We start from the raw sequence: 22809 nt of genomic DNA, 5'->3' as shown, positions 1-22809 counted from the left end.
CCCTTTAGAGGTATTTAGTGTTGCATGTGGGGTAATTTGTACGGGAATACCACCAATGTTTGAGAAATTCAGCTGAGTCTCTGAATGCTTACGACTCATACTTTCTATTAGCAAATCTCCGGATCTGTCTTTTTGACATTTTAGGGAACCTGCTGAGCGTAGTCAGCAGCTTTGACTGTCATGTGTCACAGTCAGTGTCATTTAATTTTTAACATAAGCATCGAGGCTCAATTGGAGGAAAATTATCAAATTACATGTTTGATCCTTTTAGCTCAGAGAGAAGGATTTTCTCACAGGTTACCGGCCCCCACCATGTGGAGACAGGAGTGGTGCCACCAGTGACCAAGCGGTTGTAGAAGTTAGTAATTAATATATATATATACACTGAATAAAGAAAGGTAGTTTTCCTTTCTGTGTTCCTGCTTTGCAGTTGAAGCACAGAACTACTTTGCGGTAAAGAAAAGAGAAAAAGGCACTAGAAAGGAATTTGAACTTTGTTTCTTAGAAAGAGCATTCTATGTGCATCTCAGAGAAAATCACTTGGCTGGGAACGAATGAGTCATCTTACCAAGAAAGGCTTAAGTTCTGCAAATTGCAACACCTGGAGACAGACTAGACAACTGCAAAGTGATCAGATTGAGGTGTATAAGGCCTTGAAATGGGTTGAGCACACTGAATTCTGATGGGATTCTTCTGCTTGCTCAGATTACAAATCCGAGGAGGCATAAATACAAATTGAGGAATAGATTGTGTGGAAATTTGCCTTTAGCCAGCGGGTGGTTAATTGCTGGAACAAACTTCCATGTCATGGAAGTTGATGGCCTAAATAAATTCAAGGAGGAACTGGACAAACTTTTAGAGAGAATGGACGTGTGAAATTGTGTTTTTTTTTTTTTTTTTTGCTGATGCTACATAAGCCCATACGCTTGCTTTCTTGCATCACATGCCTCCTTCTCGTAAAACACGTGTTTACACTACACGAATTCGATCATACACAATTTATAAATAGGGGAACGATATCTTATATAACAAGAACCGAAATCGCTTATGCACGATTCGTCTTTGTGTTTACAAGAAATGGCAGTCGAAAGCGGAATCACCCCAACTGAACGCAACACGATAGGAATAAAGAGAAGTTTCTAAAAATGTATTATGTTTTTTTATATCAGTGAAGGGGAAACACATTTTACCATAATAATGTAAAAACCAACACAATTCCAGCAATCGATATAATCGCAAATGCAATTAGATTGAGTTTACTACTAGTTTATAACAGATTCCACTCACAGAAACGCAACTGGAAATTGTTTTTATTGTTTTATGGTAGTAACCCCTAGAAATGTGCTTTAGTAAAATGTGAGGTGTTAATAGTGTATCTTGGCCTTTACGGTGTTGTTTATTTAGTTGCTACACGCACGCAGCTTTGTTTATGTGTATCAAGCGTGCCTCCTCGTTTTGTAATTGTGCTTTGTTCCCTAAAAATGAGTAAAATACTTAAAAGGTGTGAAAAGGAAGCATCCTGGTGAAGACACTGCAGATTCAGAGAGAAAAAGAAAAGCAATATCGATAAACAGAGACGGACTGAGTCAAAAATTCTTACCCGGGAAAATTTATAGTGGCCTCATACTATGGTTTATGGCCAAAATCACACCGGGGTTTCCCCGGTAAGGCTTATGGCCAGTCCACCTCTGTCGACAGAGAAAAAAAATATGAAATTGTGAAACGCTTTGAGCGAAATGAAAGACCATGTGATATTGCACGTGCTACAGACCTAAATGAGGCAACGCCGAGAATTAGAAAGAATGCAGAGAAAATAAAAAGAACTTTCATAGCAGGAACAACTCAAAGTGTAATTAAAATCCATTAGATTAAGATAGAAAGAAATGGAAGATATGGAACGCCTGTCATCTGTTTGGATAGAAAATCAAACAAAAAACAAGTTTGCTTACGATAGAAGTAAAAGCATTAGCAATATTTTATTATGTAATAGTCGTAATAAAATGCGTAAGTATTTTATTATGATTATTTATTGTGTTTGGTAATGTTTTGGTTACAAATGTGTGTTCAATCTTGGGTGGTCGGCATCTAACCCCATTTTTCCCATAGGGCCTGTTGTTGATATATATATATATATATATATATATATAGGGTGTTTCAGTTAAACGTTTCAGAACTTCTAAGAGGGGCAGGATACATCCTGACAACTCGAAATCATATAGCAATGTGGGGTCGGAAATGCTTTCCTGAAGCGGTGTTGTACACAGAAGCACCATAAAGAAAAGAGACCGTAAGTGAGAAATCGTTTTAATAATACATGAAAAGAAGCAAAAGGTACATGGATTAAAGTAAGTGTTCGAAGTTTCTTCAACCTCGTATTGCTTTCGCACAGTGGTACCTTGGAAAATGTGCTACAAATCCCCTTTTTCCTGCTGAAGTGTTGTTTTCCGATGAGGCATCCTTCACAAGGGCAGGAATTTTCAACACGCATAACGACCATATCTGGGCGGTCGAGAACCCGCATGCAATACGACGTCGTGCAGCACAGATTCGATTTTCGGTCAATGTATGGGCCGGTATTATGGGAGATCACCTCATCGGACCTTACCTGTTACCGTGTCGTCTAACCGGACCTATCTACTTGATCTTTCTGCAGCAAGTATTGCCACGACTTTTGAGAGATGAACAGATTTCTGCATCGACACAACAGACAATGTGGTTCCAACACGATGGAGCCCCTGCCCATTATAGCGGAGATGTTCGTAACTACCTGGATGTCACATTTGGTCAACAGTGGATCGGACGTGGTGGTCCCGTGCGTTGGCCTGCTCGGTCACCCGACCTATCATGTCTTGATTTTTATTTCTGGGGTCATATGAAATCGCTAGTTTATGACACCCCTGTTGACAATGCTGAGGAGCTGGTTGCAAGAATCGCAGTAGCTGCCGAAGAAATTCGAAATTCGCCTGGAGTATTCCAGAATGTTCGGATGTCCATGCGTCGGAGATGTGAGGCGTGCATTGTAGCCCGTGGAAGAAACTTCGAACACTTACTTTAATCCATGTACCTTTTGCTTCTTTTCATGTATTATTAAAACGATTTCTCACTTACGGTCTCTTTTCTTTTTATGGTGCTTCTGTGTGCAACACCGCTTCAGGAAAGCATTTCCGACCCCACATTGCTATATGATTTCGAGTTGTCAGGATGTACCCTACCCCTCTTAGAAGTTCTGAAACGTTTAACTGAAACACCCTGTATATATATTCAAACAAGCCTACAAGGCAGAGATATGAATACAACTGAAGTTTAGACAATGGTTTTGATTTAAATGTACCTATTTAAACTTTAAGTCAAAGAGATTTTTGCTACTTTGCGTCATGACTGTCAATTATGGAAAAAGATACAATTTCAGACAACAATTCAATGTACATTTTCCACTTGAAGAAACTGAAAGAAGACTTTAACATTCAATTTCAAGATCTGCTTGATATGATTATACCAGAATGAATTTTACAACCATTTGAATGTGCTACTTCAAGTTGAATCTATTTTACAAGAATTAATTGCAATGACAAGATTTGGAGGCCAAATCTGTATTCCAGACTAAAGGGTACACCCATTGGAATAATGACGATACACATAATAAATATTCCAAATTACAAACCATAGCAGAATTGCTTATTAACTTTCCCTAGTTCTTATCTAGTGGAAGTTGGATTCAACCATATTAATAATTCACTGAGAAAAACAAGAAACATGCTGAACGTATCAGAATATGAGGACCTAAGGATAAAAGTAAGCAATTTTAGTGCAGATTCCACACAGTTATTGCATACCATCAGCTTGTTTGTTTGTTATTTGGTTTTTAGGAGCATTAGCAACTAAGACCATATTGCTCCGGGGATATGCGGTGGTCATGTCCTGACTTTTCCGCATCCTCCATATCTGGCGGTCATGGGCTCGAACCCCGGTCTAATCAAGAAGCATATGCTATGCACTGCTGCTCCTGCCCACCTGGCCATGGAGGCGCCCATACCATCAACCACGATCATCTCGTTACAGTTAACACTAATTATAACACTGATATTTACAAGACTAAAATTGGCAGTAATAAACGAAATAATTTTTTTACTGTGTTTTTTGTTACTAAAGTAATTGGTAAGTAATCAAGAACTGAATGATAATGACCTATGTTACAATTATTTTCAATAAATAACTAACAGGATTTTTTTCATAAATCCACTCAGTGAAATTAAATGTGTGTGGTATTTTTTTGAATGAGGGTCTATGAGAAAAAAAAATCTTTTTTAAAGGAGTTGGCAGGTAAAGTTGGGGAATCCCCTGGTATAAATGCATTTGTGGTACACAATGAACTGCATCAATTTGGACTTAATTAAACTGAACACCCCCCCCCCCACACCAAACACATGCTCTACGTCCATAAAACGTTGACTACACTGTTATCTGTGATTATATTCTATTTATTCACAGCTGGTTCTTTACTTAAGTTTATTCTGAAAGATACAGTAAAAGCAAAATAAAATTCCATAAAAATGTTGTTTTCAAAAATAAACCTTTTTAGGTATGTCTTTATGTTATGTTCAAAACCCCTTCTATGCTGCCTGGCCATTTTATATGGACCATGAACTAATAGCATGCTGGAGTTTAATTGGCTCTAATGTAACATGGCACAGAGTCAGCAAAGTGTTGAAAAATGATATAAAGAGCATTGGACTATTTATGAAAAAATTGTCCTCAGTTCCTGGTGTAATGTGGGCACATAGGATTGTGCCATTAAACATGACTTTTGAATTCATCTGAGATGAGTGATTGGGTTGGCCAGAGCAGTTTGGTTCTTGCCTGAAGAAGTGAGGAAACATCTTTCAAACATATGGCACAATTGGTGATTGCATACCAAATCCAGTAATGTTGGTATGCTCTGGCATTCACAATTCCCTCCAGCAGAATCAAGTGGGACCAAGGGTATGCTGTGAAAACATGTCTTATACAATTACACCTCAATCGGTGTGTATTCTTCTATTAGTGCTACAAAGTGTAAATTGTAAGTAATCAGTCCTCTTGTACCCATCCTTTGCATCCTGGCTCGATTGCAGCCATATTTTTCAGTTTGTCTGAGATCAGTTCTAATTGGAACAATTGTCATAATTACATTATTAATACTGAGTTTTTTTTGTATTCACTCTTTACTTTGCCTGCCTTTTATGTACTATTCCTAATTTCCACAGCTTACTTGCATTATTTGGCAAATGAATTATGCAATGCTTTGTAACAAGAAATAAATCACATTGTTAAATAATCTTGCAAATATAGGCAACACTTCTTTTTTGAGTGCGCCATACTATAAGAATTTTCCTAAAAAATACTTGTTATCAAAGCTGTAATATGTTATTATTTGAAATAACTTCAATAGTGTTTAAATATGCCTATGTACAACTTTTCAGATGGTAACACTGAGTTTAACTGCAACAGATCTGTAAGTCGGCTGCCAACCGCCATTAATCATCATCACTAACAGTACAACACATGAGTATAATGAGAAATGGCCATTTGTTGGATTAGTGTTCTGCCTCCTGGCAGCAAAATTCACATACCAAATTTGCTAAAAAGGGAAAATTAATAAGGCCAATGTTCATAATTACATTTTTAAATCATATATATTTATTATTATATAATTTGCCCATGGACCCCCCCCCCACCCTTACCCCAGGGGGTAAATAATCAACCCTGTTGGGAATCCATGATCTATAAATACTGAATTTTTCTATAATCTAAGAAAGTCAATCCCAGAAGAATTTTGAAAGACATTTTCTTATTCAGATCATTAATTAAAATCAATACTTCTTGTACCTTGTTTTTTGAATTGGGTTTCATACTGAATACACCATATATTTCTTCTCCCTTTTTCACTGTTAAGTATTCATCAAAATAGAAAACTGTTTGTTTCCAGTGAGTATATGGAGCTTCAGGAGCTAAAAAGAAAAAAATCAACAAGAATAATAAATATGATAGTACTATATAATTTTTATTATAAAAGAGCCTATCACAACTAAATTTGTCTCTCTCTCTCTCTCTCTCTCTCCATCTCCATCACTTAGAAATAATTCTAGCAAGTATTTCAATCATTAATTTCAAACCTCATCACACACATTCTTTTGAAATACTTTACAACTTGTTTATCTGAAATTTAACTGTAAACCATTATTGTATCCTTCTGCAAACTGTGTGGAGAATCTATAACTTAAATACATGTCATGCTGGTACCAAATACATTCTTATTAACTAGTTAGTGCATTATATATATTTAACTACCTTTTACAGAGTAACAGTAAATGAAAAGCATAATTTCAAAGTTGTTTTTTGGTAATTTGTGAAAATAATGGGGAGAAATTTAAAAGCCATTAGAAATAGAAGTGTCGAAAATCAGAACGTCACTAATTCGAGCAAGCCAGCATTTTTTTTACGCTGGTGCCACAAAATAATTACAGTAGGCGCTGATTATTGCAATCATGCTTACAAATTGTATTTTGATTCTATTAAAGAAAAATTCTAAGAAGTAAAAATCGGAGGAATATTATCCACAGAGTAGCTTTTGGGGTGAGGTGTGCAGCAGTCAGTGAATGGTGTACTGAGCATATACACATTGGGTAAAATTAACAGAAGCAGACTGGGCATGATAACGAATCACAACTCTGGTTCTGGTAACACAATATTATGCATGCGTAAGAAATGCCAGCGCTCATCGCATTACAACATGCCACATAATGGGGTGAACAATTCATACTATTATTACAATTCATACAAGCCATGAGCGCTGGCGGTAGTCACGTGAATAGTCAAGTCGCATCGGGGATCAAAGTTATGTTGCTCGAGCCAATAATGTTCAGCAACAGCAGAGCATTCAAAATTAGCGGTGTGGAGAGCCGCCCCATGTTCTAAAACATGATCTTGTAACCTCCTGGCAGTCTCACCAACATAACGCACCCCACAATCCGGACAGGCAATGTGGTAAATGGAACTATTCCGTAAAAAAGGAGGAATAGGTGTCTCCGGAAATAATGAATTGAAATTTCCTACCAGGGAGTTGCGCACACCGTATATGGTAAGAGCATAAAATTCTAGCAAGACGTGCCAACATTGCCAGATAATAAGGGATGTAGGTAATACGAAACTCATTATCATGGGTGGGATTTGGTAGAGTGACAAAATTGCGAGCTTCGACTCACACCTATCCAGAACATCAGGGAACATCCATTCTTACTTTACAAATCTCCAACTGCCTATCACTAACGGAACTGGATTGCATTCGTGCACGGGTAAATAAAGTATAAGTAGCACTACATAGATATTCAGGAGATGAGCAGACCCATAATTAGTAAACTGGACTGCATACAGGTTTCCTGAAGATGGAGGTTGTAAAGAGTATAATCACACGTTGGACTAAGACATCTAAGGAATGAAGAGTAATTATCATTTGTTTCCAACTCAACAGTAAATTGAATTAAGGGTGAAAGGAGTTGAGTCTCTGATCCCAGAGGGAAAACAGAAAAGACATCATCGACATACCAATGCCTTAGGGTAACGGGAACAAGTAGGTTCAAAAATATACAACTCTCCAGTTTCTCCACAGCAATATGAGCTATGATCGGATGAACCAAAGAGTCATTAAATGTGGTCATGCTACCAGTCAAACACAAATTGAGAGCAGTACAAATGTCAAAAGTAGAGAGCAATGTCCTGTCCTTCAAAGGTAGCATCCCCAACCAAAAGTTGCCTTGCAAGCAACGGCCTGCTTCAAAGGGACAGAAGTAAATAGGGAGACCAAAACCCCGCCCTTCGAAATGATAAAATCCTTAATAATATGTAAAAAATTCAACTGCAAGAAACAGTATGGTCAGTTCTCCCAAAAAGGGGTGCTAACAACCTGACCATGTATTTGGAAAGTTCGTATGTAGGCGTGATACAATGAAACAATAAGCCACAAAGGAATATCAGGTTTATGGATCTTCGGAAGTCCATAAAATTGCGGGATCTGGTTACATGTCACATGGAGTTTCCAACAAACGTTTTTTGGAATCTTGTTAGAATCATGTTCTAAAGCTTTTAACTTTATATTTTTTAACTCTTTTATTTTATATCTGTTTCAGTATTTTATTAATGTCTATATCTCCTTATTTATTTTAATAAAGTTTAACTTAAATCAGTTTGTTGGTTGTTGCTAGAAAGTATGTAGTGATGAAGATAAAAGCACCCCCCCAGCCACCAATTAACAAAATTAAACGATACGTGAAATTCAGAATCATTATCTACCGGTTAGTAAAATAAAAATAAATTTACGCTTACCTACATAGCTTAATTAATATATATATACGGTACTATTATATACTCGTACTATTATTATCTTTGAATATAGAAAAACCTAAGAAATTTCAAGGTAAGAAACCTAAGGAACTATGATCAGTAACTGGGACTTTGAAACAGAACAGAACAGTGGTGCTACTTGATAGCTTTGCTGTAGAGGTTTTCAGGACCTACTTCCAGGATAACAATTTGCATTTAAAAATACTCATTTATTGCTGTTATTAATTTTTGTAAATTTCAAGGTCATGGTAATTCTATCAAGTCAACCATTTGAATTTATCTTTCGTGAGATAAAAGAACTACAGCAATCCTGCATGTTCAGTGGTGACTAGGAAATCAGCATAAATTGCATAAAACTGTTTATTAATTTACATCTTTACAACAGTAATGATCAAACAGTTATTTGAATCTGCGAGGAAGTAGATAGAGAATATCAAAGCATACGAGCTAAAGTTCTAGTTTTAGTATATACATGGATAGAACTGCGACATCACGAGCTTCACCATTGAATAAGAGCTACCACATCTATATGGCTGCGACGGGTTTGGCAGATCGGCAGCTTAAATTTATTGCCTTCAATAGAAAAAGAAGCCTTGAAACTAATAAGCCCGGATGTGACACAGCTGATCTTACTGGTGGTATCGGTGATGCCAACACATTAAAGCCATACTCAATATTATGACACTGTCAGGAAAAATTGAGTGTGGACATCTTAAAGGACAGATAAATAAACATACCTGGATTGAGTGAATCAAAATGGAAAGGAAATGGGAGTAGAGAATTACAAGGAGGCTATTACCTATATTGGTCTGGGGGTGATGTAGTGAGGAAGGGTGTAGCCATCATTATGGATCACAGGATTAAGGAAAGGCTACTGGAGGTGAATAATATCAGCAACAGATTCACATCAATTAAACTGCAAATGAATGACAGTGAAACATTGAAGATAATACAATGCTATGCACCGCAAACCGATTGCGAAGAAACAGAGAAGCCAGAGTTTGAGGACAAGCTCGAAGAGAACATCACGGGTGAAGATATAGTCATCATGTGTGACCTGAACGCAAAAGGTAGAGTGGAGAGACAAGGACTAGAATAGGCTATGGGTCTGTATGGTTGGGGACCTAGGAATGATGATGGTGACAGGCTGCTGGATTTCTGTTTACGGAACAGCTTGGTCATAGGAAACACCTGGTTCAGGAGAGTCACAAAGTGACAAGATATGGTTGGGACGGTCAACAGGAATCTCTCCTTGACTATATACTCATGGACACGGAGTGACACAGAAGACTTGTGGGTGTCAAGGTCATTCCGAGTGTCTCCCTGGGGAGTGATAAGCGATGTTCGGCGAACAGTTCAGGAAGGTTGCACCTAAGACAGTGGTGAACGGTGTGGAATGGAAAGCATTCAAAGACTGTTCAGTAGGACTGACAGAGCAGGTTTGCAGGACAAGCAATAGGAGATGGAAAGAAAGCCCAAGGTGAAATGATAGGATGAAAGAGGCTGTGAAAATCAAGAATAATGCATTCAGGACCTACTTCCAGAACAGAACTGATGAGAATAAAGAGAGATGCCAAGAGGATAGTTAACGAGGAGAGAAGACTGTGGTTGGAAGAATGGAGTGAAAGACAAGATATTGATGGCAATAAAAAGACACTGTATGGTATGGTGAGCAATAGGAGAAGAGATGGTGATTGATTTTGATTTGGTAGTTGTTGGCACATCGGCTTCTGTGGCCATATTGCACCTCCCAAGGTTTTTGCAGTACTTTGATCCAAGCCCGAGGCGGGAATCGAACCCGCGACCTTTGGGTTGCAGGGCAGGTACTTTACCCACTCGGCTAGCCCGGTCGGCAGAAGAGATGGTGAGCAGAGCAAATACTTGATGGATGAGAATGAGAATCTAATAAGCAAGGATTGAACACACAAGAAAAACATGGAAGTATTTTGAAAATCTGTTGATCGAGCAGGACAGCCAGCAAAAGGGACAAAGACAAGTTGATTATAAAAGAAGGGATGAAAGGGAAGATACGGAGAGAGACCAGACAGACTTGACGTGGAATGATGTAGTGCAGGCAGGGAAATTCAGGTGGAAAACATCAATACAGTTAAGTCTGCCGGTATAGATGAGATAAATGGAGATGCTGAAAGCCACAGGCAAGGTAGGGACAGCATTCTGCACAATCTGGGATGAGAGATAGGTGCCAAAGGACTGGAAAAGTTTGATCATCCTGCGTTCAAGGGGAACAGGAAGAAGTGTTCCAAGAGACATCATGTGAGTAAGCTGTATGAGAAAGTGTTAGAACGGAAGATAAGAGGAATGATTAAAAATAGGATGGCCGAGGAACAGTATGGATTTACGCCTGACAGATCAACAGTGGATCTACGCCTGACAGATCAACAGTGGATCTAATTTTATACATCAGGCAACTGGTGGGAAAATGTTATGAACACAATAAAGAATTGCAGTTGGCATTTTTGGACATAAAGATAGCATTTGATGCTGTGAAGAGAGAGAGAAAGTGTGGGAGGTTTTGAGAAACTTGAGGAAATACAGTGCGCAAAGTAAGAACAGTGATGGGGTTGAAGGAGAGCTTCGAAATAACATCAGGTTTGAGGCAAGGCAACATCCTGTTACCAGTACTGTTCATAGCTGTCATGAATGATGTGCAATGTAGAGTGGTGGAACAACTTGGACAAGACCAGATGAAAGTCGTGTTCTTCACAGATGACCTTTGCATATGGGGAGAGAGAGAGAGAGGGAGAGAGAGAGAGCAGGGAACAAGTGCAACAGCAAGTTGATAAGGTGCTAGTATGGCCAATGAATTTGGACTGGTTTTCAGTCGGGAGAAGAGTGAAATAATGGGTCTGGCGGATACATTACAATGGTAGGGAAACAACTAAAAATGGTTAACTATCATGCTTCCTAGATAGATAAGGCTGGAGTGATAGAGGAAAAATAAGAGAAGGATACAAGCAGGTGCGAATTTCTATAGCAGACAGGAGATCTGATCTGAAACAGGAACATCCAACTGAAGTGTAAGAAGGCTATATATCAGACCGATTATGTACCAATTCTGATGTATGCAGCTGAAACTTGGACTATGGGGAAAAAGGATGAAAGGAGAAATGAGATTTGTGAGGAGCATAGGTGGAAAGACAAGATGCGACAAAATCAGGAATGATGTGATTAGGGAGAGAATTTAGGTTGAAAACCTCTAGAACAGGATTAAAGGTCATGTTTGAAATGGTTTGGACATGTCAAAAGGATGAACGAGAGGCGTTTGCCAAGAAGAATCTTTGATTTACAATTTGGGGGGGGGGGACCAAGAGAAGCACCAAGAATGAGGTAGCAGGACATGAGTTGAACCGTGGAATAGTGGCATGATGACAGATGATGACAAACTAAACATAACACTTTGTAAACATACATTTGTAAGTTAGAAAGTCAAACATGGACATTAAAAACAAGAAAAAAATTTTAACGTTCGCATTGAAACTTGATTCAGATTGTGCAAGAAAAAAGAAAAACTGAGAACAACTAACAACTTGTCCTCGAAGATGCCATTTATTTGTGGTTCACACAGAGACAAAGTTTAGGAGAACGTATATCTGGACCTTTGTTGTGTGAAAAGGTGCCGGATTTTAATAAAAAATTAGGCAGTCTCTCAGGTTTTAAAGCCAGTGTTTTTAATTTCTAAACTAACCACTTTTTTTAGTCTCCAGAACAGCATTTTGATTAGTTCGAAAAATCCAAACAAATTGAAAGTTTGAATTACCCCCAGTCCCGATTAGATTGGATAAAAAAAAAAAAAAATGTAGGCTCCAAATCAGTTTATTGTGACATAAGACACTGAAGTAGTCAACATAATTTTTTTTTTTTAATATGGAGATTCCAAACAATAAAAAGCCATTATAACCTATAAAACTTACTATCTACGTACTGTCTATGGGTTTAGGGCTGATAAGATGGGCACTAATTTATGTAGACTGTAATCTTCACAAAACGTGAATGACTGTTGAACAAAAGAACAGAAGGTATAACTGTGGAAGAGAAAAATTCTTTGATTTACAATTAAGGGGGGAAAAAAACTGAGGGAGGCACCGAGAATGAGGTAGCAGGTCATGAGTTGATCCGTGGAATAGTGGAATGATGACAGATGATGATGATGACTAGTGTAGTGTATTCAGAGTTAAACAGTGAATGGATGTTGGCAAGTACAGTATTTTCAAGACGGTATACCGTCCGCTACATTCCCTATTATCCAGGCGTGTCAGGACGGATCTCGAAAATTCTTAGAAATTACAACATCAAATGCGTGCAGTTACCCTGCAGGAACCTACGTTCACTTGTCTCCAGTGTGAAGACCCCTGTCACACCTCTCTTACGCATTTGATGTTGTAATTTAGCAGCAATGTAGTATTATCGCATCACCTGTAGAGACTGTGACAGCTGCTACATAGGAGAAACATCAAAACGTCTCCAAGATCGCCTTACGGAACATGACAGAGCAATCTGGCTTGCCGAAACTGACCAGTCCACAGTCGCGTAACAATTTTGTGCCACCAACCACGATCTTGATCCCAAACGTGACTTTGAAATAGTAGACCACTCACGACACTTTCGCCACTGCCTATGGCTAGAGTCACTTAACATGTTAAACAATCCAAAGACAATAAACCGCCACAAAGGCATACATCTACACCCCATCCTAGAGAGTTTAGGCACCTCCGTAGCCAGGTGGGAAGGAGCAGCAGTGCGTACCACATGCTTCTTGATTAGACCGGGGTTCGAGCCCGTTACCACCAAATCCGGAAAGGTCAGGGAATGACTACCGCATTTCCCGGAGCCCGGAGCAATATGGCCTTAGTTGCTAATGCTCCAAAAAAAAAAAAAAAAAAAAAACAAAAACCATCCTAGAGACAACCGTTTTAATGCTAGATGATCAGTGGAGTAAAAAAAAAAAAAAAAAAAAAACAGTGCATGTCCGTGCAACAAAAATAGCAAATGAATAATGTGCCTCACTCAGGCTCATTGCACTTATCCATTGTATTTAAATTCAGTTGAAAAAGAGACTCGTTAGTCTTGAAAGCTACTGCCTGATACTTATTATTATATATTTTATTATATTACATTAAACTGGGTTATCATTGTACGTATCCATTTTTCTCAACCATGGACCCCAGTAAAATTTTTTGATGAAGAGAAAACAATGCACAAGGTGTGAGCTAAAAGTTTCCAAACTGGAGAAATATGTTGTCGTACACTGTCCATCCTCACGGATGGACACACACTGCTTTTTTTGTAAAAAAAAAAAAAAAAAAAAAAAAAAAAGGTGCCGGTACTCATTCTTTACTATCAGGAAAAATTGAAAATTAAAAGGATATGAAAAGTACCCTAAATTTTTTTCCCCCCCTGATATTGTTACTTTGGTTTCATGAAAAACATTTATTTTTGTTGTATCTCGATATGTCATATCTATTTATTTATGAAATATCTATATAAAACAAAATACAAAAGAAATATATATATATAAAAAAAAATTTTTAATCACTGCAGGTTGGCCATTCGGTGTAAAAACCTCAATTTATCTTCTTGATTTTGATATTTCTGCACAACTATTTATGAAATATCTATTGCCACTTGATTACTAAGGGGTCTTATCCCTCTTTTTTCTGACTTCTAGGTGACCTGTATGGGCATTGGCTAATAATAATCGATAGAAAGCTATATCTCGTCCTAATCCATGTAATAGGTTCCAAATGCGTGGGTGACTACAATGAAACTGAGTTTAAGGCGTTGTGAAAAGCTTCACAACAATTTGTAGTCTTAGGACATCTCTCAGCAGCAGCAGCCTCAAAATGATTCCATATTCTAACTGGAAAGAGAGGTGATCTTAGTTGGTCAAAGACATCTGGTATTGGCACAAAGGAGAGAGAGCAGGTAGGGACTTCAGTTTCAACATCATGGCAATGTCAGACTCGTACACTTCCTTTAAGCCAACACTGTTGATCTTCCTAATAACACTCTGGTAAGGGTGAACGTAGCACCTTTTACTTCTGCTTGTGGGAAAGCAACTTGAGCAGCAGACATACATGCTTTTTCAAAGTCCAGAAGAATCTTTTGGGGTGTTATATTGGGCACCAATTGTTGCAATAGGGTAAACATTCTGTTGTATGTATCCATATTCTTTTTTTGCAAAAGAATTGCCAATCTTAGCATGTCATGTATACAGCTGATAAAACATGCCATGTGCTTTATCAAATGTTCTGTCTCCATAAATGACATCCTTGTCTAATTCTGAGAGCAGATTATCATTCCCAATTGTCAATATTCTTTCTGGGTCACCAGCTCCCGTATCATACAAAATGAGGTCAGCATACTTCTCTGGGATAGGAAAATCAGTTTTTTTTTTTTTTTTTTTTTTATGTGAACCCCAAACACGAGAGGTATTAGAACCTATAGTACTTAGTACCGTGCTTGGGTTGGAGGTTGAGAAGACGAAAGAAGATATTTGTTGACATTGGACTTGAACTTCTGTAGATTGTAATTTTCAGGAAATATGTATGAAGGAAGGTTGTTCCAGAAAACGGCAGTTGAATGAATAAATGAGGAAGATGAAAAGTTGGTTCTGTGGGTTTGAAGTTGGACAGTAAATGGATGTTGGCTGGTGGCGGCACGTGTTCGGACTGTTTTGAAAGAGAGCAGGAATTATAGAAGCCAATTCAGAAGAACAGTGCCCATGGAAGTATCTGTAAAAGAGGCATGCAGCAGAAACAGTGCGTCTATGAGAAAGCGAGTGGAGAGACTCTGTTAGAGATGAGTCATTAATTAACCTAACTGCCCTCTTCTGAATGGAATCAAGAAGCCTGAGAGAGGTTTTGGGGCCACCACCCCAAATGTGGGAACAATATTCCATGGCAGGGCGGATTTACGATTTATACAGAGTGAGCAGCTGTTTGGAAGAAAAGTAATGCCGAGAGCGAAAGAGAAAACCAAGTTTTTTAGATGCAGATGAAGCAATATTTGTAATGTGCTTGTGCCAAGAGAGATTAGAAGTCAGGGTAATCCCCAAAAGAGATATATCATTTTGCCTAGAAATTGGAGTGTCACTAAAGATAAGCATAGGAGCAGAAGAATCCTTTTTGCGAGATATAAGACAAGACTGAGTTTTAGAAGGGTTGAAATCAACTAAGTTGTCTTTGCCCCACTGGAGAATTACCTGACGATCGGCATTTAAGGAATTGGTAGCAGATTTTCGAGAAATTGAAGCTGATTGAGCAGGACAAGGTTTCTCAAAATGGAAAGTGGAATGCAATGTGCTATCATTGGCAAAACTATGGATAGGATTGCCAGTCACTGGAAGAAGGTCATTAATATACAAGAGGAAAAGAGTGGGGGAAAGAACTGAACCTTGGGGGACACCGGCACTAGTGGAGAAGTTAGAAGACAGAGAGCCATCTACCATCACCCTCAGTGAGCGATCAGAGAGAAAACTGGATAACCAATTACTAAAAACAGTTGGCAAACCATAAGATGGAAGCTTGTTTAGAAGACCGTTATGCCAAACACGATCAAAAGCCTTTGAGATGTCAAGATTGTTGTTGTTGTTGTTATTTGGTTTTTAGGAGCATTAGCAACTAAGGCCATATTGCTCCGGGATATGCGGTGGTCAATCCTTGACCTTTCCGCATCCTCCGTATTTGGTGGTGACGGGCTCGAACCCCGGTCTAATCAAGAAGCGTGTGCTACGCACTGCTGCTCCTTCCCACCTGGCTACGGAGGCGCCGAGATTTCAAGAGCAACTACTTGTGTTTCACCAAACCTTTCCATTGAAGTAGTCCATAAATGGGTAACATAACCCAGGATATCACCAGTGGATCGACACTGACGGAATCCATACTGGCGATCGTTGATCAGACGGAAGGTTTCTAGGTAGTTTAAGAGTTGGCAGTTAATTGATTTCTCCATTACTTTAGAAAGAGTAAAAGTAATTGCAATGGGACGATAATTGGATGGGAGAGATTTGTCACCCTTTTTAGGAACTGGCTGGATATGAGCAAATTTCCAAGCAGAAGGAAAAACACCTTTGGAATAAGAAAGTGAAAAAAGGCGGCAAAGAATAGGAGTAAGTTCAGGAGCACAGATTTTGAGAACAAGTGGAGAAATACCATCAGGACCTTGAGCTTTCTTAGCATCAAGATCCATCAAAATCCTTCTGATATCCTTTTGACAGAAGACCACAGGAGGCATTGAATGGACAGTGTTGGGAATGGTGGGAGGTGTTTTACCAAGTTCATTAATACATGAGCTGGAAGAAAAATGGGATGCTAGTAGGTCAGCTTTATCCTTGGCTGAAGTGAAAACAGAATCATCTGGTTTGGACAGAGGTGGAAGCAGAGATGGGCAAAAGTTGTGGCCAATAGCTTTGGCAAGAGACCGGAATGCTCGGCTACCATTAGGGCAAGAAGCAAGTTTTCTACTCTTAGCCTGTTCAAACTCTAGTTTGGACTGATTAATAACTGCTTTACAATTGTTGCGAGCTTTGGTGTAGGCAGAAAATGAAAGCCAATTACGATAATCAACATTCTTCTCTTGAACAGCCTTAGCACATTTATTGGAAAACCAAGGTTTAGATAAAGGACGATATTTTAAAGTGGAGTGTGGGATAAAGGATTCCATTCCTGCAAGAATAATTTCACTGACACGATCTGAGCAAACATTGACATCAGGAGTTTTGAAACAGTAATCCGACCAAGGAAAAGAAGAAAAGAAGTCTCGCAGGTCATCCCATTTTGCATTCTTGTAATGGCAAACAACACGAGGTTGGGAATAGCCATGAGATAAAGGTTCCATTGGAGAAGAGACAATCACCAAGTTGCGATCTGAAGTGCCTAAAGGACCTTTCACTTCGACCGTGTACTTAGAAGGGTTGTTTGTGAGAAAAAGATCAAGCGTATTGGCTGTATGATTCGGATTGTCCGGTATTCTTGTAGGTGAATGAACAATCTGTGCTAGGTCACTAGTAATTGCAAAAGCCTCAGCATCTCGACCTGCTGGATCGGTGTGACTAGAAAACGGAAGCCAGCTGGAGTTGTGAACATTAAAATCATCAAGGAAAATTACCTCACTGTTAGGAAAGTTGGACTGAAGAAAGTCAAAGAGATCCAAGTGATTAGTGGAGTTGGGAGAACGGTAGAGACAACAGATGAATTTGACACAATGCGGTAGAGAGATTTTAAGCCAGAGAAGATCAAAGAGAGGAGATTCCAAATTGCCAAGTCTCTGACAGGGAATATCAGAACGAACATATGCACAAGTACCACCTTTGAGGCGAAAGGAATCATACAGCGAATAATTTGGGCATCTGACATGAGCAGTAGTTGAATCAACCGATAACTGAGATTCTGTCAGAAAAAGTACATGTGGTTTGGCAGACTGCAAGTGGAAATGGACATCGTTGAGATTAGAATTGAGACCACGTATATTTGTGAAATGAATTAGGAAGTCCTTGGGAGGTTTAGATCTTTTCGCAGATAAGCTTGTTCTATTAGTTTGACAATTCATGGTGTATTCAATAGTAAGAAAAAGTGGGTGGGACATGCTGTATGACGTAATGAAATTTTTGGATATGGCGTACATGTGGTAAGAATATACCCAGATCCTTGACATAACGTGGCCTCGACAATGCTCCCCGCATACACACTACTCGGACTCCCTCCAGTCACTATCTGGCAGAGTAGAGGTAGCAAGATTATACACTAGCTGATCCGGAAGCCTCCTAGAGAGTTACCAATAGGTTCGGTCCGGTGTACTAACTAGCGGGCGGCCCTTAACACCGTTTTAGAGCCGTACCCTCGAAATGTGGGGAATATTCTATCTCGCCACGACGTTCATCATAACCTCAAAAGTCATCAATCATACTGCATGATGGAAGAGATAGGGAAGGGTTGACCGGAACTTAGCTCTAGAGACTAAACATGGGTTCCACCACTTCAAGCCTCCAATAAGCAAAGTGGTGGTATTTCACCGGTTGATGAGAGTCATCTACCACCTAGTACTGCCTGGTAACATAGAGGGGTGGCATTCCTCCATGTGGTGTGGGCGCCACACCTCGACCCCTGCTTACGTTGGTTCACACCTGGGTGGTCACCCACCATGTGCTTGTGCATGGAGGTTATACCCAGGATTACTAACAGTCCCACCATCGTGAAGGTGCAAGCAGAGGATTTGGCTGTCACAGACCGTCCGGACTTTGCCGAAATTGGGTCCACTTGACTTGAGTGTCACCCGAATATCAGTTCCATCAGCGTTTTAGACTCCCAGGTAGCAAGTGCAGCTTGTCTGGCATATCTGAGAGAATGTCTGTGACAACCTCAAGGAAGTTGTAGCTGGATTAGGAATATAAGTAGTTTCTTTATGTTTAAAAAGACTTTGTGTGAGTGAGGATTGCTTTGGTCCAAAACATCCCTATTACACTTCTGATAAAATATTTTCCATAACATTCCTCAGAGTTGCACCAACTGCCTTCATGTCTTGTTTCATCCTAGCCTTTAAAATGTTTGCCTGTGCTTTTTGAGGATTAGATTCATGGCAGTGTTGTGGATGTATTTATTTATGAAATATCTATATATTTTGTTTTATATAGATATTTCATAAATAAATAGATACAACATATCAAGATATGACAAAAATAAATGTTTTATTTTCTCCCTGTTCTGTTTCTTCTGGTTACCTGTTACTTCAGTAGTAATGTTTTTAGAATAAGAACAACAAATTAAGTGTATTAACACACAGTTTATTAAGCATAAATTTATCATTCAAGTATATAAAAAAATAAGTAAAATGTGAGTAAAATAAGTAAAAATAATTTCGCAATAATAAAGTTTTTGTAGAATATTCCAAATTTTTATTAAGTTCTCATCCGACACCTTTTTGGGGCCGGCAAGCTTTTTTGAGTGAAGAGCCATTTTTGATCTAATTAAAAAAAGAAAGAAAGAAAGAAAGAAAAAGAGAGAATCCGAAGAGCCGCACCCTCAGTTCAAGCTGGGAGGGGGAAGGCGAGAGTTTTTTTAAGAAATGGAATAGAGTGGGAAGGCGTTTATTAAAAAATATATTTTGAAATATTATTTATTAATACTGAAAACACGTAACAATTAGATACAAATTAATGTGACTTTTGCTGATGAACTTCTTGAGCGAGTCTCTCAACATCATGCGAGTATGTCGTAATTAAACATGAGCTTTAAACATTCTTGCACTGTTCAGACGACAATTTCTTGATTTATTTTTAATATAGTTCATGTTCAAAAATATTTGCTCGCAGAAATACGTCGAACCAAACACTGAGAGAAGTCAAAACGCAAATATTTGCAAATTTATATGAGTCTGGTAAGCTACTCCATTTATCGGACACAATTTGGTCGGCATTTAAACTTATCTATCGTCATCCATTTATGTAGAATTACAAGGGTAGCTTTTTGTCTCTCTAAATCCTCATTTTCAGTTTTAAGGCATTTTAGTCTTGCATTCCACATGTCCTTGATTTTTAAGTCCTTTAACTCCATTTCAAATTGTGCTTCATATGAACTGTAAAGTTAAAGAACCGCAGTCACATGTTAAAAGAGCTGCATGTGGCTCGCAAGCCGCAGGTTGCCGACTCCTGTCCTATGACAACTTCTTTTCTTCCTCTGTGTGTCAGTTGCTGAATGAATGATGTTTCCAAAGCAGCCACGAATCGTCATATTTTGCTGGATAGAAGCGGGTCAGCAGTGGGTCTACAGTTTTAAGAAACAATAGTGAAGAAACTGTTTTTGTTTCTTCACTATTCAACCAGCCCAACCAACGAAGCGCTGGTTGGGCTGGCGATCAGATTCATTTGTGAAAATCGTCATTCACATTCACTCGATGAAATTGGTATTGTACTCAGAGTTAGTTCATCAAATTCTTCCGAAACCTTCTTATCAATTAGGTATCACCGAAAACTGCGAATTGCATCACTTTCATTTAACTGTTACCTAATTGACAATTTTCTAACTTCACTTTCACCAAATGCCAACAATTCATGTTTAGAAGGATTGATACCTTTGTTGTTCTCGTTTTCCGTCTCTCGTCATCTGTATTGTCACTAGTTCTTAAATTTGAATTTTTTATTTTTTCTTTTCTTTCTTTTTTTTTTTTTTTGAAACTGTCCAAAATGTTGGTGTCATTTGGATATTCAGGTACTGTGACCGTGTAAACAGAGATAAGGAAATATTATGGGGAAACGTGGATAACGCACTTCCTCGAAACAACAGATGGTTATTTGTCAAGGTAAAAGAAAATCACTTTTCTAATTCTCGAAAGGGGCACTTACAAATTTAACTGTAACCTAATTGACAATTTTCTAACTTCACTTTCACCAAATGGCAACAATTGATGTTTAGAAGGATTGATACCTTTGTTGTTCTCGTTTTCCGTCTCTCTTCATCGGTATTGTCACTAGTTCTTAAATGTGAATTTTTTTTTTTTTTTTTTTTGAAACTGTCCAAAATGTTGGTGTCATTCGGATATTCAGGTACTGTGACCATGTAAACAGAGATAAGGAAATATTATGGGGAAACGTGGATAACGCACTTCCTCGAAACAACAGATGGTTATTTGTCAAGGTAAAAGAAAATCACTTTTATAATTCTCGAAAGGGGCGCTTACATTGATTCACAAAGGTATCCAACCTACAGCCCGTGAGGAAAGTGAACTAAAACGGCATTTTAAAATTTTGTTAATTATCAAAAAAATTCTAATTAAATGTTTTGTTCGGTAAATTACATTTACCGAACAAAATTAATTAAGTGTATTGTACTTAATAAAATTTTCGAATATTTCGATTTTACTTTTACATGCAACAAGATATGGAAAATGTAACACACTAAAGAAATCTAACTTTGAATTTTTTTTCAATATGGCCCCTGTACGGAAAAAGGTTGGACACCACTGCAGTAGAAGGTGGGCCAGAGCCCATTGGAATATACCTTGATCTGCTCACTCTTGACTAGCACGACTCCTCCATATGTGGGACAGGTGGTCAGATAGGTTTTACCATGTACCACTAAGTTGTAGGATGCTTTATCTCTCTTCGTGCAGCAACACTAATTGCCTAAACTGCCTGAAGGCCAGAAATGCAAACAGGACGACCCGAGTTAATTCTCTCCTAATCCATTCGCTATATGAAAATTTTCTCTGCTCAATGGAAAGTATTTTAAATGTAACTTCCAAGAGGAATTCAAATAATTCGTTATAAAAGGACTTCGTTAAACAGAGGTCCGACTGAGTAATTTAGAATTATAAAAACGGTTATACAGTTTTATATAGTAAATACCTTAACAATAAACAGTAAAAAATGCAAATTTAAATAATTTTAAGATTATTTGAATAGTGGGTAAACATGTGAAAATAATTTACAGAATATTACAAATTTCGAAGTGCACTGCATCGAAATGTCACACATCACTGTCAATAAAGGTGCTGGTATGCCGTACCGTTGCGTACTGTCTCAAAAAAAGCACTGACTATACATGACCTAGAGGTGGTGTGGCCATAAGATTTAGCAATTCTACATCCTTCCTAAAATGAGGCATCCAGACCTGATCACAGTACTCATGATGTGGCCTGATCATTGTCCCATTGCTTTGCACTATGGGATAATGACCTTGTCCCTGCTAGCAAAATTCCTATATATCACTGACAAGACTCCATGACCTGTCAGCAGCTCATCTGCACTGCCCAGCAAACTTCATATCTGACTGCACAATTACTCCCAGGTCTTTTCCATTCTCCACTTCCCCTGAGTATGGTACCACACAGTTAGTACGTTTTTCTTATGTTACAGCTAACCATATGCAGTACTTAGCATTTGTCAATGTTGCCACTTCTAATCCCATTTGTCCAACTTATCTAGATCCTGTTGCAGTAGCATAATGACTTTACTGTTGTTAACAACCCTGCCAACCTTCGTATCGTCTGCAAACTTGGACATTAAGCCTGATATACCTCCATTAGTATCATTGATGAATACATAAAACAACAATCGGCTCAGCACCAAACCCTGGGGAATTCCACTAATAACATCAGGCCACGAAGAACAGTGTCTATTGATTACCACTCTCTGTTATCTCCCACTCAACAATCCCTTTATCTGTTGTAGCCGCTTGCCTTTACCACTCCAATTTGTACAGTAGTCTTCCGTGTGCAACAGTATCAAAAACTTTCCTGAAATCCAAGTATATGACATCAAAATTATTTTTTTTTTCATCCAATTCCTTTGTGACTACATCTTAGTATGCAATAAAATTGTTCAGATAAGACCCCACTTTAAAAAACCCATGCTGTGTCTTAACTATTACTGCAGTCTTGTGTAGATGATCCTGCAATGCTTCTTTAACCAGTGACTCCCTT

At 38.5% G+C, this 22809-nt stretch overlaps 1 protein-coding gene across 2 annotated transcripts in view; it reads right to left on the bottom strand.

Moving 5' to 3' along the window:
- The window catches only part of Art1 (arginine methyltransferase 1), a 229299-nt gene that overhangs the window by 9690 nt on the left and 196800 nt on the right, over window positions 1-22809 (bottom strand). For both annotated transcript variants that reach the window (XM_090386508.1, XM_090386507.1), the window contains one exon: window positions 5866-5987. In XM_090386508.1, the coding sequence (XP_090242634.1) occupies window positions 5866-5987 (122 nt within the window). The remainder of the gene's footprint in view (window positions 1-5865; window positions 5988-22809) is intronic.

This window comes from Mastigoproctus giganteus, chromosome 12 (genome assembly GCF_048544385.1).
Source record: "Mastigoproctus giganteus isolate SK-2022 chromosome 12, ASM4854438v1, whole genome shotgun sequence".
NCBI lineage: Eukaryota > Metazoa > Arthropoda > Arachnida > Uropygi > Thelyphonidae > Mastigoproctus > Mastigoproctus giganteus.
Note: the sequence above shows the minus strand (reverse complement) of the source record. Positions and strands in the feature narration are given on the sequence as shown.